This window comes from Schistocerca cancellata, chromosome 9 (assembly GCF_023864275.1).
Source record: "Schistocerca cancellata isolate TAMUIC-IGC-003103 chromosome 9, iqSchCanc2.1, whole genome shotgun sequence".
Taxonomy (NCBI): domain Eukaryota; kingdom Metazoa; phylum Arthropoda; class Insecta; order Orthoptera; family Acrididae; genus Schistocerca; species Schistocerca cancellata.
Genome location: NC_064634.1, coordinates 335,405,058 through 335,418,612, shown reverse-complemented (window position 1 = coordinate 335,418,612; position 13,555 = coordinate 335,405,058). Strand labels below are relative to the sequence as shown.

At 40.4% G+C, this 13,555-nt stretch overlaps 1 protein-coding gene across 3 annotated transcripts in view; it reads right to left on the bottom strand.

The window, feature by feature from the left end:
- The window catches only part of LOC126100100 (protein HIRA), a 258,874-nt gene that overhangs the window by 131,881 nt on the left and 113,438 nt on the right, over positions 1-13,555 (bottom strand). For all 3 annotated transcript variants that reach the window (XM_049910615.1, XM_049910614.1, XM_049910616.1), the window contains one exon: positions 2,686-2,967. In XM_049910615.1, the coding sequence (XP_049766572.1) occupies positions 2,686-2,967 (282 nt within the window). The remainder of the gene's footprint in view (positions 1-2,685; positions 2,968-13,555) is intronic.

Genomic DNA, 13,555 nt, shown 5'->3' with positions numbered 1-13,555 from the left:
AAATTCCTGTAATTATTTTTTAATTAAGATAGTAGCAAGAACTGTCCAATATTTGGGTGTTTTCACTACACGCTACTCACTTTAACACTATATATATTGGAACACATTCATTCGATGTTAAGGAAATTTTAATATGTTGTAGACACACATATCGACAGAGTAAGCCTCAAGTTATAGGAATTATTATTAAAAATGTTCCTATCATTTTTCTAAACCAACTGTTTTTCAGCCCATAGTAAACATATAACTGAAAGTGTTACTTAGTTCCAAGCTCTCTCTCGTGGTCATCAGAAACTATGACCACTGAGACAGTACAGTGGTTCTGTATGCACCAGAACGTGCGGGATGCCAACAGTGGACATAGCCTACAGCGACCACAGGGCTGAGTCCGCAGTCCACCGGCCAGGCGCATGCTGCATTTCCTCTTATCAGCCAGCCAAGTAGCCACGACACTTGGCCCTTGTAGCCACGAAAGGGTTAAAACAAAGTCATTTTTCACTGTAGCAAGATATTTTCACAAATTTCAGCCTCCAACTTCCTCCTCTGAATGTTAAAATATTTTATTGTCACTCACAAGAAAGAAGTGATTGTTGTAATAAAATTTAAAAAATCAGAGCTCGTACCAAAAGATTTAAGTGTTCATTTTCCCTATGTGCTGTTTGAGGGTGAACAGTACAGGATGTCTGAAGGTGGTTTGCCACACTAAGTGTGAATTGCAGAAAAGTCATGTAGATGTTCCACATTTGGAGCAATTCTATTACCTTTCAAGAAAACTTTATTTATGACAGTATAAAACAAGGCAGTTGTGTATTATTTAACAACTGAAACAAAATGGGGGTTACAGACAAATATAAAATAGCATGAGCAAACCTAATCTTGAATGAATGAAAACCTGCCTGTCGATAAACTACAGCTAATGACGATAACACAATCTACAGGATAAAGGATCAGGAAGACATAAAAATTAAAGCAGAATAAATTATTTGCTTACATGCTGTGGTGCTACCAATTATGTAAACCATAAGTGAAACAAAAAGAAAAAAAGTAATTAAAAATACACAAATTTATATGAATATGTGAATTCATTATCATATTCAGTAGATACCATCAAGAAAGGGAACCTTCAATGATGTGGAACATGTCAAGGTATACACGTAACATATGAGAAAGGTATGACAAACTTTTTAACAATAAACTATCACTACACTACTTCATGCTATTCACATTAACGCCATCTAAATTTAATCAAGATAATTAGTAATAAAGCTGTTTCTTTGAAAAATAATGCTGCCTCCTTAGTTTCATTATACAGCTGCTGTTTGTCTGCCATTAATAGCATACTATTTACTTGATTACAATGGTAGTTTTCAAGAATATGCATACATCTATAAAAACAAGTCCTATTTATAGTACATTACTACTATACAGCTTCATATATAAACCCACACTGCTACTGGCCATCTAGCTAACAGAATTCTTAAATATCTGAATCTGGATATTTACATAATTTGTAGAAAAAGTTACTGATGAGGTATGTTTTTAATTTTCTTTTGAATTGGTAGGGAGTCTCTCACTACAGTTTCAGAGAGAAAGGAAACATTCATTTATCATTCACAAAAACAGCAACAGAGCTGGCAAACACAGAACGTTAAAGTAATTTCTTTGTCATGGCAAAAAAAAAGAAGAGGAGACAAGGTTTGTGAGTTTTGGAGTGATGTATAAAAAATACATGACAGAAGATGGGATTCATTTTATCAGCATATCTCTCAACTAAGTCTATTTTGTTTGTTTTCAGACAAATAAAATAAAATGCTCCATTTAGTCTTCAAATACTGTTGCCAGTACAGTTTATTATAAATATGCAAAAGAAGACTTTTAAAAAGTGGATAAAGAACTTTAAATGTGGAACATGAAAGGATCCCTATGAAATGCTACTTCTGTTTAGTGCCAGACTAATGATCAGAAAATTTTTAGTATAACTTCTATCTGAACAGTCACGTTTATTCCACGTGGGAAAAATATATCTAAAAACAAAGATGATGTAACATACCAAACGAAAGCGTTGGCATGTTGACAGACACACAAACACAGAGGCAAATGTACTCTGTACTTCTGCCTCGACTGACATCTCTGCCCAAACTCTTTGCCTTTACAAATGTCTGCTTGTGTCTGTATGTGTGTGGATGGACGTGTGTGTGTGTGTGTGTGTGTGTGTGTGTGTGTGTGTGTGTGTGTGTGTGTGTGTGTGCGCGCGCGCGCACGTGAGTGAGTGTATACCTGTCCTTTTTTCCCTCTAAGGTAAGTCTTTCCGCTCCCGGGATTGGAATGACTCCTTACCCTGTCCCTTAAAACCCACATCCTTTCGTCTTTCCCTCTCCTTCCCTCTTTCCTGATGAAGCAACCGTTGGTTGCGAAAGCTTGAATTTTGTGTGTGTGTGTGTGTGTGTGTGTGTGTGTGTGTGTGTGTGTGTGTGTGTATCAACATGCCAACGCTTTCGTTTGGTAAGTTACATCATCTTTGTTTGTCCCCCTCCCCCCCACAGTAAAGTTGTGAAAGTAATCCATGTTAGCTTTTCACACTAAGGAACTAACAATTCATGAACATAACATAATTCAATCAATGAAGGAGTCAACATTATCTTTCAGTAATTAAAATGAATTACAAATAATATTAATTAAACACACCTTCTCTTCCATTGTAAGTGGCTTCCCAAGTTCATCTTCTGAGAACTCTACAAAAGCAACAGTTCCATCCCATGAACAAGCCATCAACTGCAGACCTGTACAGCTCCATGACAGATCAAGCACAGAATTAGTAAACAACTCTTGCAACACAACAAGAGGTCGTTTGAGTGCTGTAAGCCATACTGATAACGATCGATCTCGAGAACCAATTGCACAACAGCAATACTGTTGAGGCTTCGATGAAGAACGATATTGTTTCTGCAGAATGTTGGAATTGAAACGCTGAAACAATGAACAATACATTAAAACTTCAGAGCAATGCTATATCAAGACAGCCTCTACACATTTTAAAAACAAAATTAATAAGTTTGTTTGATAGATAGATGTCAGTGGTTCGGTTATCATGTATAATAATATAATGTGAACAGAAACTTGAAAATTACACAACTTTTCATGAATTTCTAGAATTAAAGATTTGTGTTTAGGAGCACATCCATAAAGGATGAAGGTGTTGCCACACAAGCTCTTGTTGTTTTATTATAATTTGGTGATAGGTGCCATCAGTGTCACACTCTAACACTATGCATGTCAAGCCCAAGCATGGCTCAGGCCACAACTTTGTGTTAAAAAGACCATGCCTGAGGATAGGTCTGGCCGTGATATCTCAAAGCATAAGCATAAACCACACAAAACTGGACTTACCACGTATGAGAACAATGTACGGACATCTCGTTACCTGTCCACTAACTGATGATGCCTTCTGTTGTCAATTTCTAGAATTATGTCGAAAGAAACATTAGTAAACATAAAAGATGCAGTCGCAATTGCCTTAGCAAATACAATTGCATTGATGTAATTTCAGGCACTTATTTGTGAGGTTTCACAGTTTACTGTAATTCTGCTATAAACACATCATGTTCATTGAGTAAGCAGAAATTTTGGAAGCTCACAAGGAAGAAATTGCTCAACAACTCACCGAGAACTTGTTTTTGGAAGAATAATTTACTTTCAATCATAATTAAATCTTGAAGCTTGGTCTTTTTTTAGTATGTGTTACTCTTGAAGATGCATGAATTACATATATGCCAGAAATACTTTAAATAATGGCATAAATGGTTGGTTTCCTAGACCCGATATTCTTCTAAGCTGCTGGTCTCCAACATGTTAAATTGCAAAAATTGGGAATGGTCGAAGGTTATAATCTCATAAAGATAATTTTAAATTCACACACACACACACACACACACACACACACACACACACACACACACACACAGAGAGAGAGAGAGAGAGAGAGAGAGAGAGAGAGAGAGAGAGACACCAATACTTGAATATTGCTCATCAGTATGGGATCCATACCAGATAGAACTGATAGAGGAAATAGAGATGATCCAAAGAAGAGCAATCCATTTTGTTACAGGGTCATTTAGTAAACGCTAAAGTGTCAACCAACTCCAGTGGCAGACACTGTAAGAGAGCCGTTCTGCATCACGGTGAGTCTTATTATTAATGTTCCAAGATCGTACGTTCCCAGAAGAGTCAACAAATACACTGAAGTGCCAAAGAAACTGGTATAGGCATGCATATTCAAATATAGAGATATGTAAACAGGCAGAATACAGTGCTGCAGTTGGCAATGCCTTTATAAGACAAGTGTCTTGGTGCAGTTGTTAGATCAGTTACTGCTGCTACAAAGGCAGGTTATCAAGATTTAAGTGAGTTTGAATGTGCTGTTACAATCGGCGCATGAGCGATGGGACACAGCATCTCTGAGGTAGTAAAGAAGTGGGAAATTTCCCATATGACTGTATCACGAGTGTACCATGAATATCAGGAATCCAGTAAAACATCAAATCTCCGACATCACTGCAGCCGGAAAAAGATCCTGCAAGAATGGGACCAATGACAACTGAAGAGAATCATTCAACATGACAGAAGTGCAACCATTCTGCAAACTGCTGCAAATTTCAATGCTGGGCCATCAACAAGTGTCAGCATGTGAACCATTCAAAGAAACATCGATATGGGCTTTCGGAGCTGAAGGCCCACTTGTGTACCCTTGATGACTGCACAACACAAAGCTTTATGCTTCACCTGGACCTGTCAACAACGACATTGGACTGATGATGACTGGAAACATGCTGCCTGGTCAGACAAGTCTCGTTTCAACTTGTATTGAGTATTTTAGACATGTACAGGTATGGAGACAACCTCATGAATCCATGGACCTGCCATGTCAGCAGGGCACAGTTCAAGTTGGTGAAGGCTCTCTAATCATGTGGGGCGTGGGCAGTTGGAGTGATATGGGACCCCTGGTACATCTAGATATGACTGACAGGTGACACGTACGTAAGCATCTTATCTGATCACCTGCATCCATTCATGTCCACTGTGCATTCTGATGGACTTGGGCAATTCCAGCAGGACAATGCAATACCAAACACACCCAGAACTGCTACAGAGTGGCTCCCGGAACACTCTTCCGAGTTTAAACACTTCTACTGGCCACCAAAATCCCCGGACATGAACATTATTGGGCATATCTGGGATGCCTTGCAACGTGCTGTTCAGAAGAGATCACCACCCCCTCGTATTCTTGCAGATTTATGGACAGCCCTGCAGGATTTATGGTGTAAATTCCCTCCATCCCTTCTTCAGACTTTAGGGGTCCTACACGATATTATGCAGGTGTACCAGTTTCTTTGGCTCTTCAGTGTATATAGCTTCCTTCTATGTATATCTCGCGAAAAGATCATGAGCATGAATTAGAAACATTGAGCCCACACAAAGTCTTACCAGCAATCTTCCTGTGAACTATTCGTGACTGGTACAGGGACGAGGATGTGACAGTGGTACACATAGTACCGTCCACCACACACCATAAGATGGCTTGGGGAGTACAGATGTATGGAGAAAGACATATTTGTCAACAATAAAATAAGTTTTTAATCATGGAGAAAAATAATGTAATATGCACATGATGCTTCTGAATGATACACTGAATTAGACATGCAGTAAAACAATGAAAATACATACTACATTCATTGTCCCGTGTGTGTGAAAAAGTGCCTACACCAGCAAGTCACATACACTGGCAAACTTTCTCATCACAACATGATGTCATTTGCACATCAATAACGAGAGACCATTGCAGATAGAAATAAAATAAAACCAACAAGGTTTCGTATCACATTCACAATTAGAAATAATGGTTCGAGTACTCATTTCATAAATTGCAGTTTACTTTTTATTCTTTTCCAGGTATATATTTTCTGTCTAATAATTATTATTACCAAAATAATAAAATAATGTTATTGAGTTGTGACTTCTTGCGATGCTCTTAGCAGGATAGTTTCTCTGTCATTCTTTGTGGTGTCATGGTTGGCTAGCACCCTGTATTTAGGATGGCTGTGGCTCGCAAGGTGAGACTCAGTCACGGGCAGCAAAGGAGACTCAGTCGGGGCAGTGATGGAGACTCGGTTGGGGACATTGACAGAGGGAAGATAGCGCATGGAGCATCGTGAGTAATCAGTCGATGCTTAGTGTACTGCAGTGGGCATAGTGTTGACATTCCAGCGCCTGGGTCTGGCAGTGAGTGGAACTGGAGTGCGAAAGCAGTCACTGGTCATCACAGGCTCTGTTTAAGAGTTGTGTCTATCTCGAGTCCTGAGGAGAGCATGGGAGTTTACCCAGGTGTGCATGTTAACAGTGAGCTCCTGGACTAACTTTAAGCGATGAGCCATGTTGTGTTGGAACTTTTGGATGTGTAAACCACTTGGATGAGGGTCCACGATACTTGGTATTGCAAGTCCATGAAACTGCACTCTGCCCTGATTCCACTGCATTTATTTTGAATTGCAAGTGTGGCTGATATTCAATGATTCCTTTTTTATTATTATTGTTAATGTATTAAGTGGTAATTTTTATGAATCAAAGTTAATTCTCTATATAAAACTTCAGCTGCTAATTTAAACTAGAATTGCAAACTTCTTCCTTGTTGGCAACTATAATGGTAACAATTTTGCGCCATCAAATGGTGCTTTGGTATTTAAGGTTGTGTGCAGACTGTCTGGTCATTATCACCTTGAGATAGTGGTGATTTATAAATTTATCAAGTGAAATTTCATATCATTGGAGATTGTTTAATGAACTATTGCTTTAATAGTAACTGCGGTTGTCACACTATAACATTTAACATCTCGTCCTGTATTTGTTGCTACCCAGTGCTTGCCAGTTGGCTTTAATTTTTTGTGAACTGTGTGTTAATACTGGGTTTGTGTGTTCTAGAAGCTGTTATTGGTGTGTGCAGGCCCTCCTGCTCATTGTTGTCACTTGAGCTCTCGAGCACGGATTTCAGACACGCGGCTGAAATGAACGCCAAATGTCGACTATTTCACAGTCTGAGTTCCAAAATATCAGAATGAGACTTCTCTCTGTGTTTTTCCAAGTGGGGCAGTGAACAATGCTGTACCATGACTGATTCTTTTTTTTTTAATGGATCGAAATATAGAAAGAAAGATAACAATTTGACATCCTGTAGATTACAATATCAAGGAGAATATTTACCTGAAAATGCTGACCAACTTCTGTACAAAAGAGAGTTTTGACATTGAGTTTTACGAACATTTTCAGTGTGTTGTGTCTTGCAGCTATCAAATATTGAAGAAAAGACATTTTAACACCAAAGCTGCTGTTTATATACTAAATGACTCATTTAAGGCTCTGCCCATTTTCGTAAGTCACCTTTATCATCTAGCATGATGTGATCCACATGACAACAATATTTTATACACAACAGAGAATTTGTTCTTATTAGGTATTAGGTTACATTGTGTGTCATGCTGGCTTGTTTGGAGTAGGTGCTGTTGTAATTTTGACAGATGACACATGCGAAAATTACGATGTCTACAATAAATGAACCAGCATGACACAGTGTAATCGACAAGACACTCTTGAAGACAGTTTTGTAAGATGTTGTCTACTTGGAAGCACAGTGTCCCTGAGAGTCAAATGTGAGATTGGTGCCACGGGTAGTCTAGACAGGACATTGGCATTAGCATGTTGTGTTGTCTATCGATAGTAAATAGAATACTTGTAACTGGTGAGGAAGAGGGTCCAACATAAAATATACATAATAATTTATTTTGTCAAGAAATGATTGAAGGTCTTAAGTTGGTAGGTCCTTGAATTTTTCCATGCTTTACATATGTTGTCAATTCAGTTGAAGTCCTTTAAGATTCAACATGTACATGAAATACTCAACTCGCTTGTGAGAGAGTTCATTCTTTTGTAGGTTACACTTTAGCCCATTCTGTTGAAGTGTCTGGAATGGCAGACATAAGTTCATCATTTACTACTGTATTGTCCTGATACTTGTCTGATTAGAATGTTTTGACTCATCTGCTCAAAAACACTGGAAAACTGTTGGTGTGCTAGCAATTCTGAAAAGCAATTTATTGTATCTGTGTAATCCAAATGGATAATGATAACCATGAATTTACAGGATTGTCTGTATAGTTGCAACTGTAAATAAGATTAGGATAAACCAATTCTTGAAAAGTACTGTCCACCTGATAGTCTTGACAAGAGCTCTTCTTGCCTTGGGATGAGACTGTACTATTGAGCCTTCAAGGTTTTGTTAGGATGGTGTTTGTTTTGTTTTATACAGTGATAAAAATGCCACTGAAACACACATGCTGATCCTCTAGTTGCATATGAAAAAATTGGAGACACATGACAACTTTCTTTCCAATGTGTTGTCAAAAATTACCTCTACCTTCCACTGATAACTCAAAATTTATAAAATAAGAAACAAACTCTTTGACATAATTGTGCAATATGGTTTAAATCTCGTTTTAGGGATAGCAACTAACTATGAATCCAGAAAGGTCTGGGGTCATAGGTTCAATCCTAGTTACTGCTTAAAACTTTGACAATAATGACAGTGACCTCATTAAAAGAGTGCAAATGAGAGAGTAAAAGTTCAGACCACTCTCTTGCCACTGGGTTGGGAAATGCTCCTAAGGGCAGAAAATTCAACAACAATCAGCAGAATACTGATACAGAAGTTAATGGAAACCACTGCATTAAAGACATTTAATATGTATCCACAATATATGCAGTCATCCAAAATAAATATATTGATAATTTTCTTTGAAAAACATTCTAGCGGTAAACTATTCTCGCATTTGAATCTTCAAATGACGCTGCTCTGGAAAATACGAGGTACATTCAAGTTCTAAGGCCTCCGATTTTTTTGCTCCGGACTGGAAAGAGATAGAAACATGCGCATTGTTTTAAAATGAGGCCGCGTTCATTGTCAATACGTCCCAGAGATGGCAGCACCGTACGGCAGATGGAATTTTACCGCCAGCGGCGAGAATGAGAACTGTTTTAAATACTTAAAATGGCGACGTTATCCTTACTTGAACAGCGTGGTGTGAAACCAATTGAAATTCATCGACAGTTGAAGGAGACATGTGGTGATGGAGTTATGGATGTGTCGAAAGTGCGTTCGTGGGTGCAACAGTTTAATGAAGGCAGAACATCGTGTGACAACAAACTGAAACAACCTCGGGCTCGCACAAGCCGGTCTGACGACATGATCGAGAAAGTGGAGAGAATTGTTTTGGGGGATCGCCGAATGACTGTTGAACAGATCGCCTCCAGAGTTGGCATTTCTGTGGGTTCTGTGAACACAATCCTGCATGACGACCTGAAAATGCGAAAAGTGTCATCCAGGTGGGTGCCACGAATGCTGACAGACGACCACATGGCTGCCCGTGTGGCATGTTGCAAAGCAACGTTGACGCGCAACGACAGCATGAATGGGACTTTCTTTTCGTCGGTTGTGACAATGGATGAGACATGGATGCCATTTTTCAATCCAGAAACAAAGTGCCAGTCAGCTCAATGGAAGCACACAGATTCACCACCACCAAAAAAATTTTGGGTAACCACCAGTGCTGAAAAAATGATGGTGTCCATATTCTGGGACAGCGAGGGCGTAATCCTTACCTATTGCGTTCCAAAGGGCACTACGGTAAAAGGTGCATCCTACGAAAATGTTTTGAAGAACAAATTCCTTCCTGCACTGCAACAAAAAGTCCGGGAAGGGCTGTGCGTGTGCTGTTTCACCAAGACAACGCACCCCCACATCGTGCTAACGTTACGCAACAGTTTCTTCGTGATACAACTTTGAAGTGATTCCTCATGCTCCCTACTCACCTGACCTGGCTCCTTGTGACTTTTGGCTTTTTGCAACAATGAAAGACACTCTCTGTGGCCATACGTTCACCAGCTGTGCTGCTATTGCCTCAGCAATTTTCCAGTGGTCAAAACAGACTCCTAAAGAAGCCTTCGCCGATGCCATGGAATCATGGCGTCAGCGTTGTGAAAAATGTGTACATCTGCAGGGCGATTACGTTGAGAAGTAACGCCAGTTTCATCGATTTCGGGTGAGTAGTTAATTAGAAAAAAAATTGGAGGCCTTAGAACTTGAATGCACCTGGTAAGAATATATTCTACAAATCAAAGTATTGCATGTAATGTTGTAGGGAAAGAGGATAATCTGAAACAACATTTCTGTTACTAAGGGTTTGGTTTTGCGTTGCTTTAGGGTGCAAAAAACAATTGAGGTCATATGTGTCCAAATCAAAACTACAGAACACGAAGACAGAGAGGAGTTAAAAAATGACTATATGTCAGTTCCAACTGACATAATAGAAGACAACTAAAAACAGGCACATGGAAAAAGATGATGATGATGATTTAACTACGTCATCAGCGCCCTTGCATTAAAGTTATACTGAAGAGGATTTTCATAATCTATGGAAGTAGATCAATAAACTGGAAAACTACGTTTGATCCCACCACAGGAAACGTAAAGCAACACCAGAAATGCGAGGTTCAGAAAAGCCCATAATAAAACCCCAGTGAGACACAGCAGGATAACTAAACGAAATCATGGAGAAAATACCTGTAAAGACGCTGTTAAGAAAGGGACAAATAAGCGTGGCTGGATGACGACTTAGAAATAATATGTGACACATTAAGATTGCACACCAAGTATTTTGGGAAGAATTCCGGACACCGCACAAAATTTTAAGACACGAACAATATTCGCCTTGTTATCAGTTAAAATAGAGGGAAGATCCTGTGGGAGATCCAGTTCAACCCTCAGGTCGGCAAGAAAACACAATTGGTTAAAAGATATCAGCTTTGTCCCGCGACTCTGACATACTGGGGGCTCCTCCCAACGTAAGAGCAAGCCGTGTGTCAGTGGGCAATATGTCCCACTCTAAGCCAAGTAAGGGCTACTTCTTCACACCATCGGAAGCGAAAGGAGGTGATCCATGGTCAAACTGAAGTTTTGATGGAATGTAGTTTACTGTTCCTCACTTCCAGCCACTGGGACTCGCACCAACATGTTGCCTTCCTGGTCACAAATAAAGTGACAGCCCACAGAGGGACTGAAAAGCTGGCAGCAACATCATCAGCGAGTTCATTTCCCTGGATGGCTATGTGCCCTGGAACCCAGTACAAAATGATTTCCTTGTTTTGCCTGTGCAAGAGAAGGAGAACGTCCTGCACTTGTTGCACCATCCAATCTGCTGGGTACATCTGTCCAACAGCGAGAAGGGCACTTTGAGAATTGGAGCAGATGATAAATTTTTTGTCACAGCACTGTCTCATCTGCTCCATTGCCCTCATGATAGCAAACAATTCCGCGTAATAAACTGAAAACTGCTCTGGGAGCCCTATCCTGAGGACAGTGTCAGGGAACATGACAGAACAACCAAAAACATCTCCCTGCTTAGAACCATCTGTGTTGACAGTAATAAAATCTGGGTGGCTACGTAAAAATTCATTAAATTTAATTTTATAAACATGCTCTGGGGTACAATGCTTCTTGTAAATAGTTAGTTCTAAAAGCAATCTAGGCCTTGGTAGTAGCCAGGGGGATACCCTACTCCACCCCTGGCTTTGGATCTTAATGCCCCCCCCCCCCCCCCCCCCCACCTGTAATAAATCAAGGCTCTCCCTTGCACGATCCCAAATGGCCATGTTGCCTGTGGTCGATGATTGAATAGTTGTTCCAGTGGCAGCTGAACAATGTAACTGGATGCTGGAGATGTAGGAACGGACAAAGACCTATATGCTTGGTGTACCACGAAAGAAGACTTCGAATAGACAGCGGAGGCTCACCAGCCTCTGCACACAAACTAACAATAGGGCTTGTGTGGTTAGTCCCTGTTGACAGCCTTATACCCTCGTGGTGAATGGCATCCAGCATTTTAAGGTATGAAGGCCTTGCTGACCCATAAATCTGGCATCTGTATTCAAGCTGGGGTTGCACGAAGGCCTTATGAAGTTGGAGCAGACATGCTCTGTCGGCTCCCCAAGACCTATGATTAACACATTTAAGGATGTTTAAGGCCTTGAGAAATCTCAGTTTCAGTTCTTTAAGGTGTGGCAACCATGTTAACTTCTCATCAAAGATAAGACCCAGATACTTCACCTTTTCCTTAAAAGTGAGATCAGTACCCCCAGTTTTAAAATGGGCAAATTAAACAGAGAGCAGGAATGATTAAAAGCAACACAAACTGTTTTCTCTAATAAGAATTTAAAACCTGTGGTGCGACACCATTCCTCCAACCATCTGATCGTCAGTTGCAATTAATGAATAGCCATGGCAAGGCTGGAGGGTGCACAGAAGATGGAGAAGTCATCTACAAATAGAACACAATACTGGATGTCGCACTGTGGCTGTAATACTATTGATTGCCATGGCGAAAGCCATTAAGACTTAAAACACTCCCTGGAGGGACACCATTCTCCTGCTTAAAATGGCCAGACAATACATTCCCAACTCTGTACCTAAAATATCTGTCTGAGAGAAAGGACCATATGAAGGTTAGTAGATGTCCGTGGAATCCCCACTGAAGGATCTGCAACAAAATATTATGCCTCCAGGTAGTATCGTAGGCCTTTTCCAAATCGAAGAAAACACCCATAAGGTGTTGCTTATGAAGGAAAGCTTGTTGAATTGCAGCTTCGAGCAGGGACAGGTTATCGAGGGTGGAGTGATACCTCCTGAACCCACACTGGGAGGGACTGAGTAGGGACCTGGTTTCCAGAACCCACACTAGGTGCCTATTGACCATACACTCCAGTGTGTTTCCTATCCAGCTTGTCAGGATAATACTACAATAACTACCAGGGTCTGTCCGGTACTTTCCTGGTTTTAAAATTGGGATTAAAATAGATTCCTTCCAAGAGTTGGGAAAATCGCCAGTTATCCAAATTTTAATAAAGAGCGGAAGGAGGACTTCCTTCGACCGCCAGTCCAACTGTTGTAACATGCTGTACTTTATCTGGTCATTTCCAGGGGTCGTATTACAAGCAACTGACAGTGCAGAATCCAGCTCCCACAGAGAGAAAGTCTGGTTGTATTCTTCCACGTTGGTGGAACGGAAATCAAGATCAGCCTTCTCCTCTGCCTCCCGATATTGACAGAAGGTGGCATCCTGGCTGGAATCGGCCATAATGGATTTACATGATTCCGCCATTGTCTGAGCTATATCCACTGTCGATGTTACAAGAGACTCCTGTATTCATACAGCTGCTATTGGCAGTTGAGAGTTGTGCCTTGAGATCCTCCTAATGGCTTCCCATACTTTGCAGGCAGGTGTGGACCTATTGATGGAGTTCAGGAACTCTTGCCAAGACCTCTGCTTACTCTCCCGAATTATTCTCCTCGCCTTTGCATGTGCCACTCGAAAGTTTGCAAGATTCTCATCTGTAGGGCCTCAATTGAATCTGCGCATTGCTGCCCTGCTGTTCCTCACTGCAAAGCAACACTCATCAT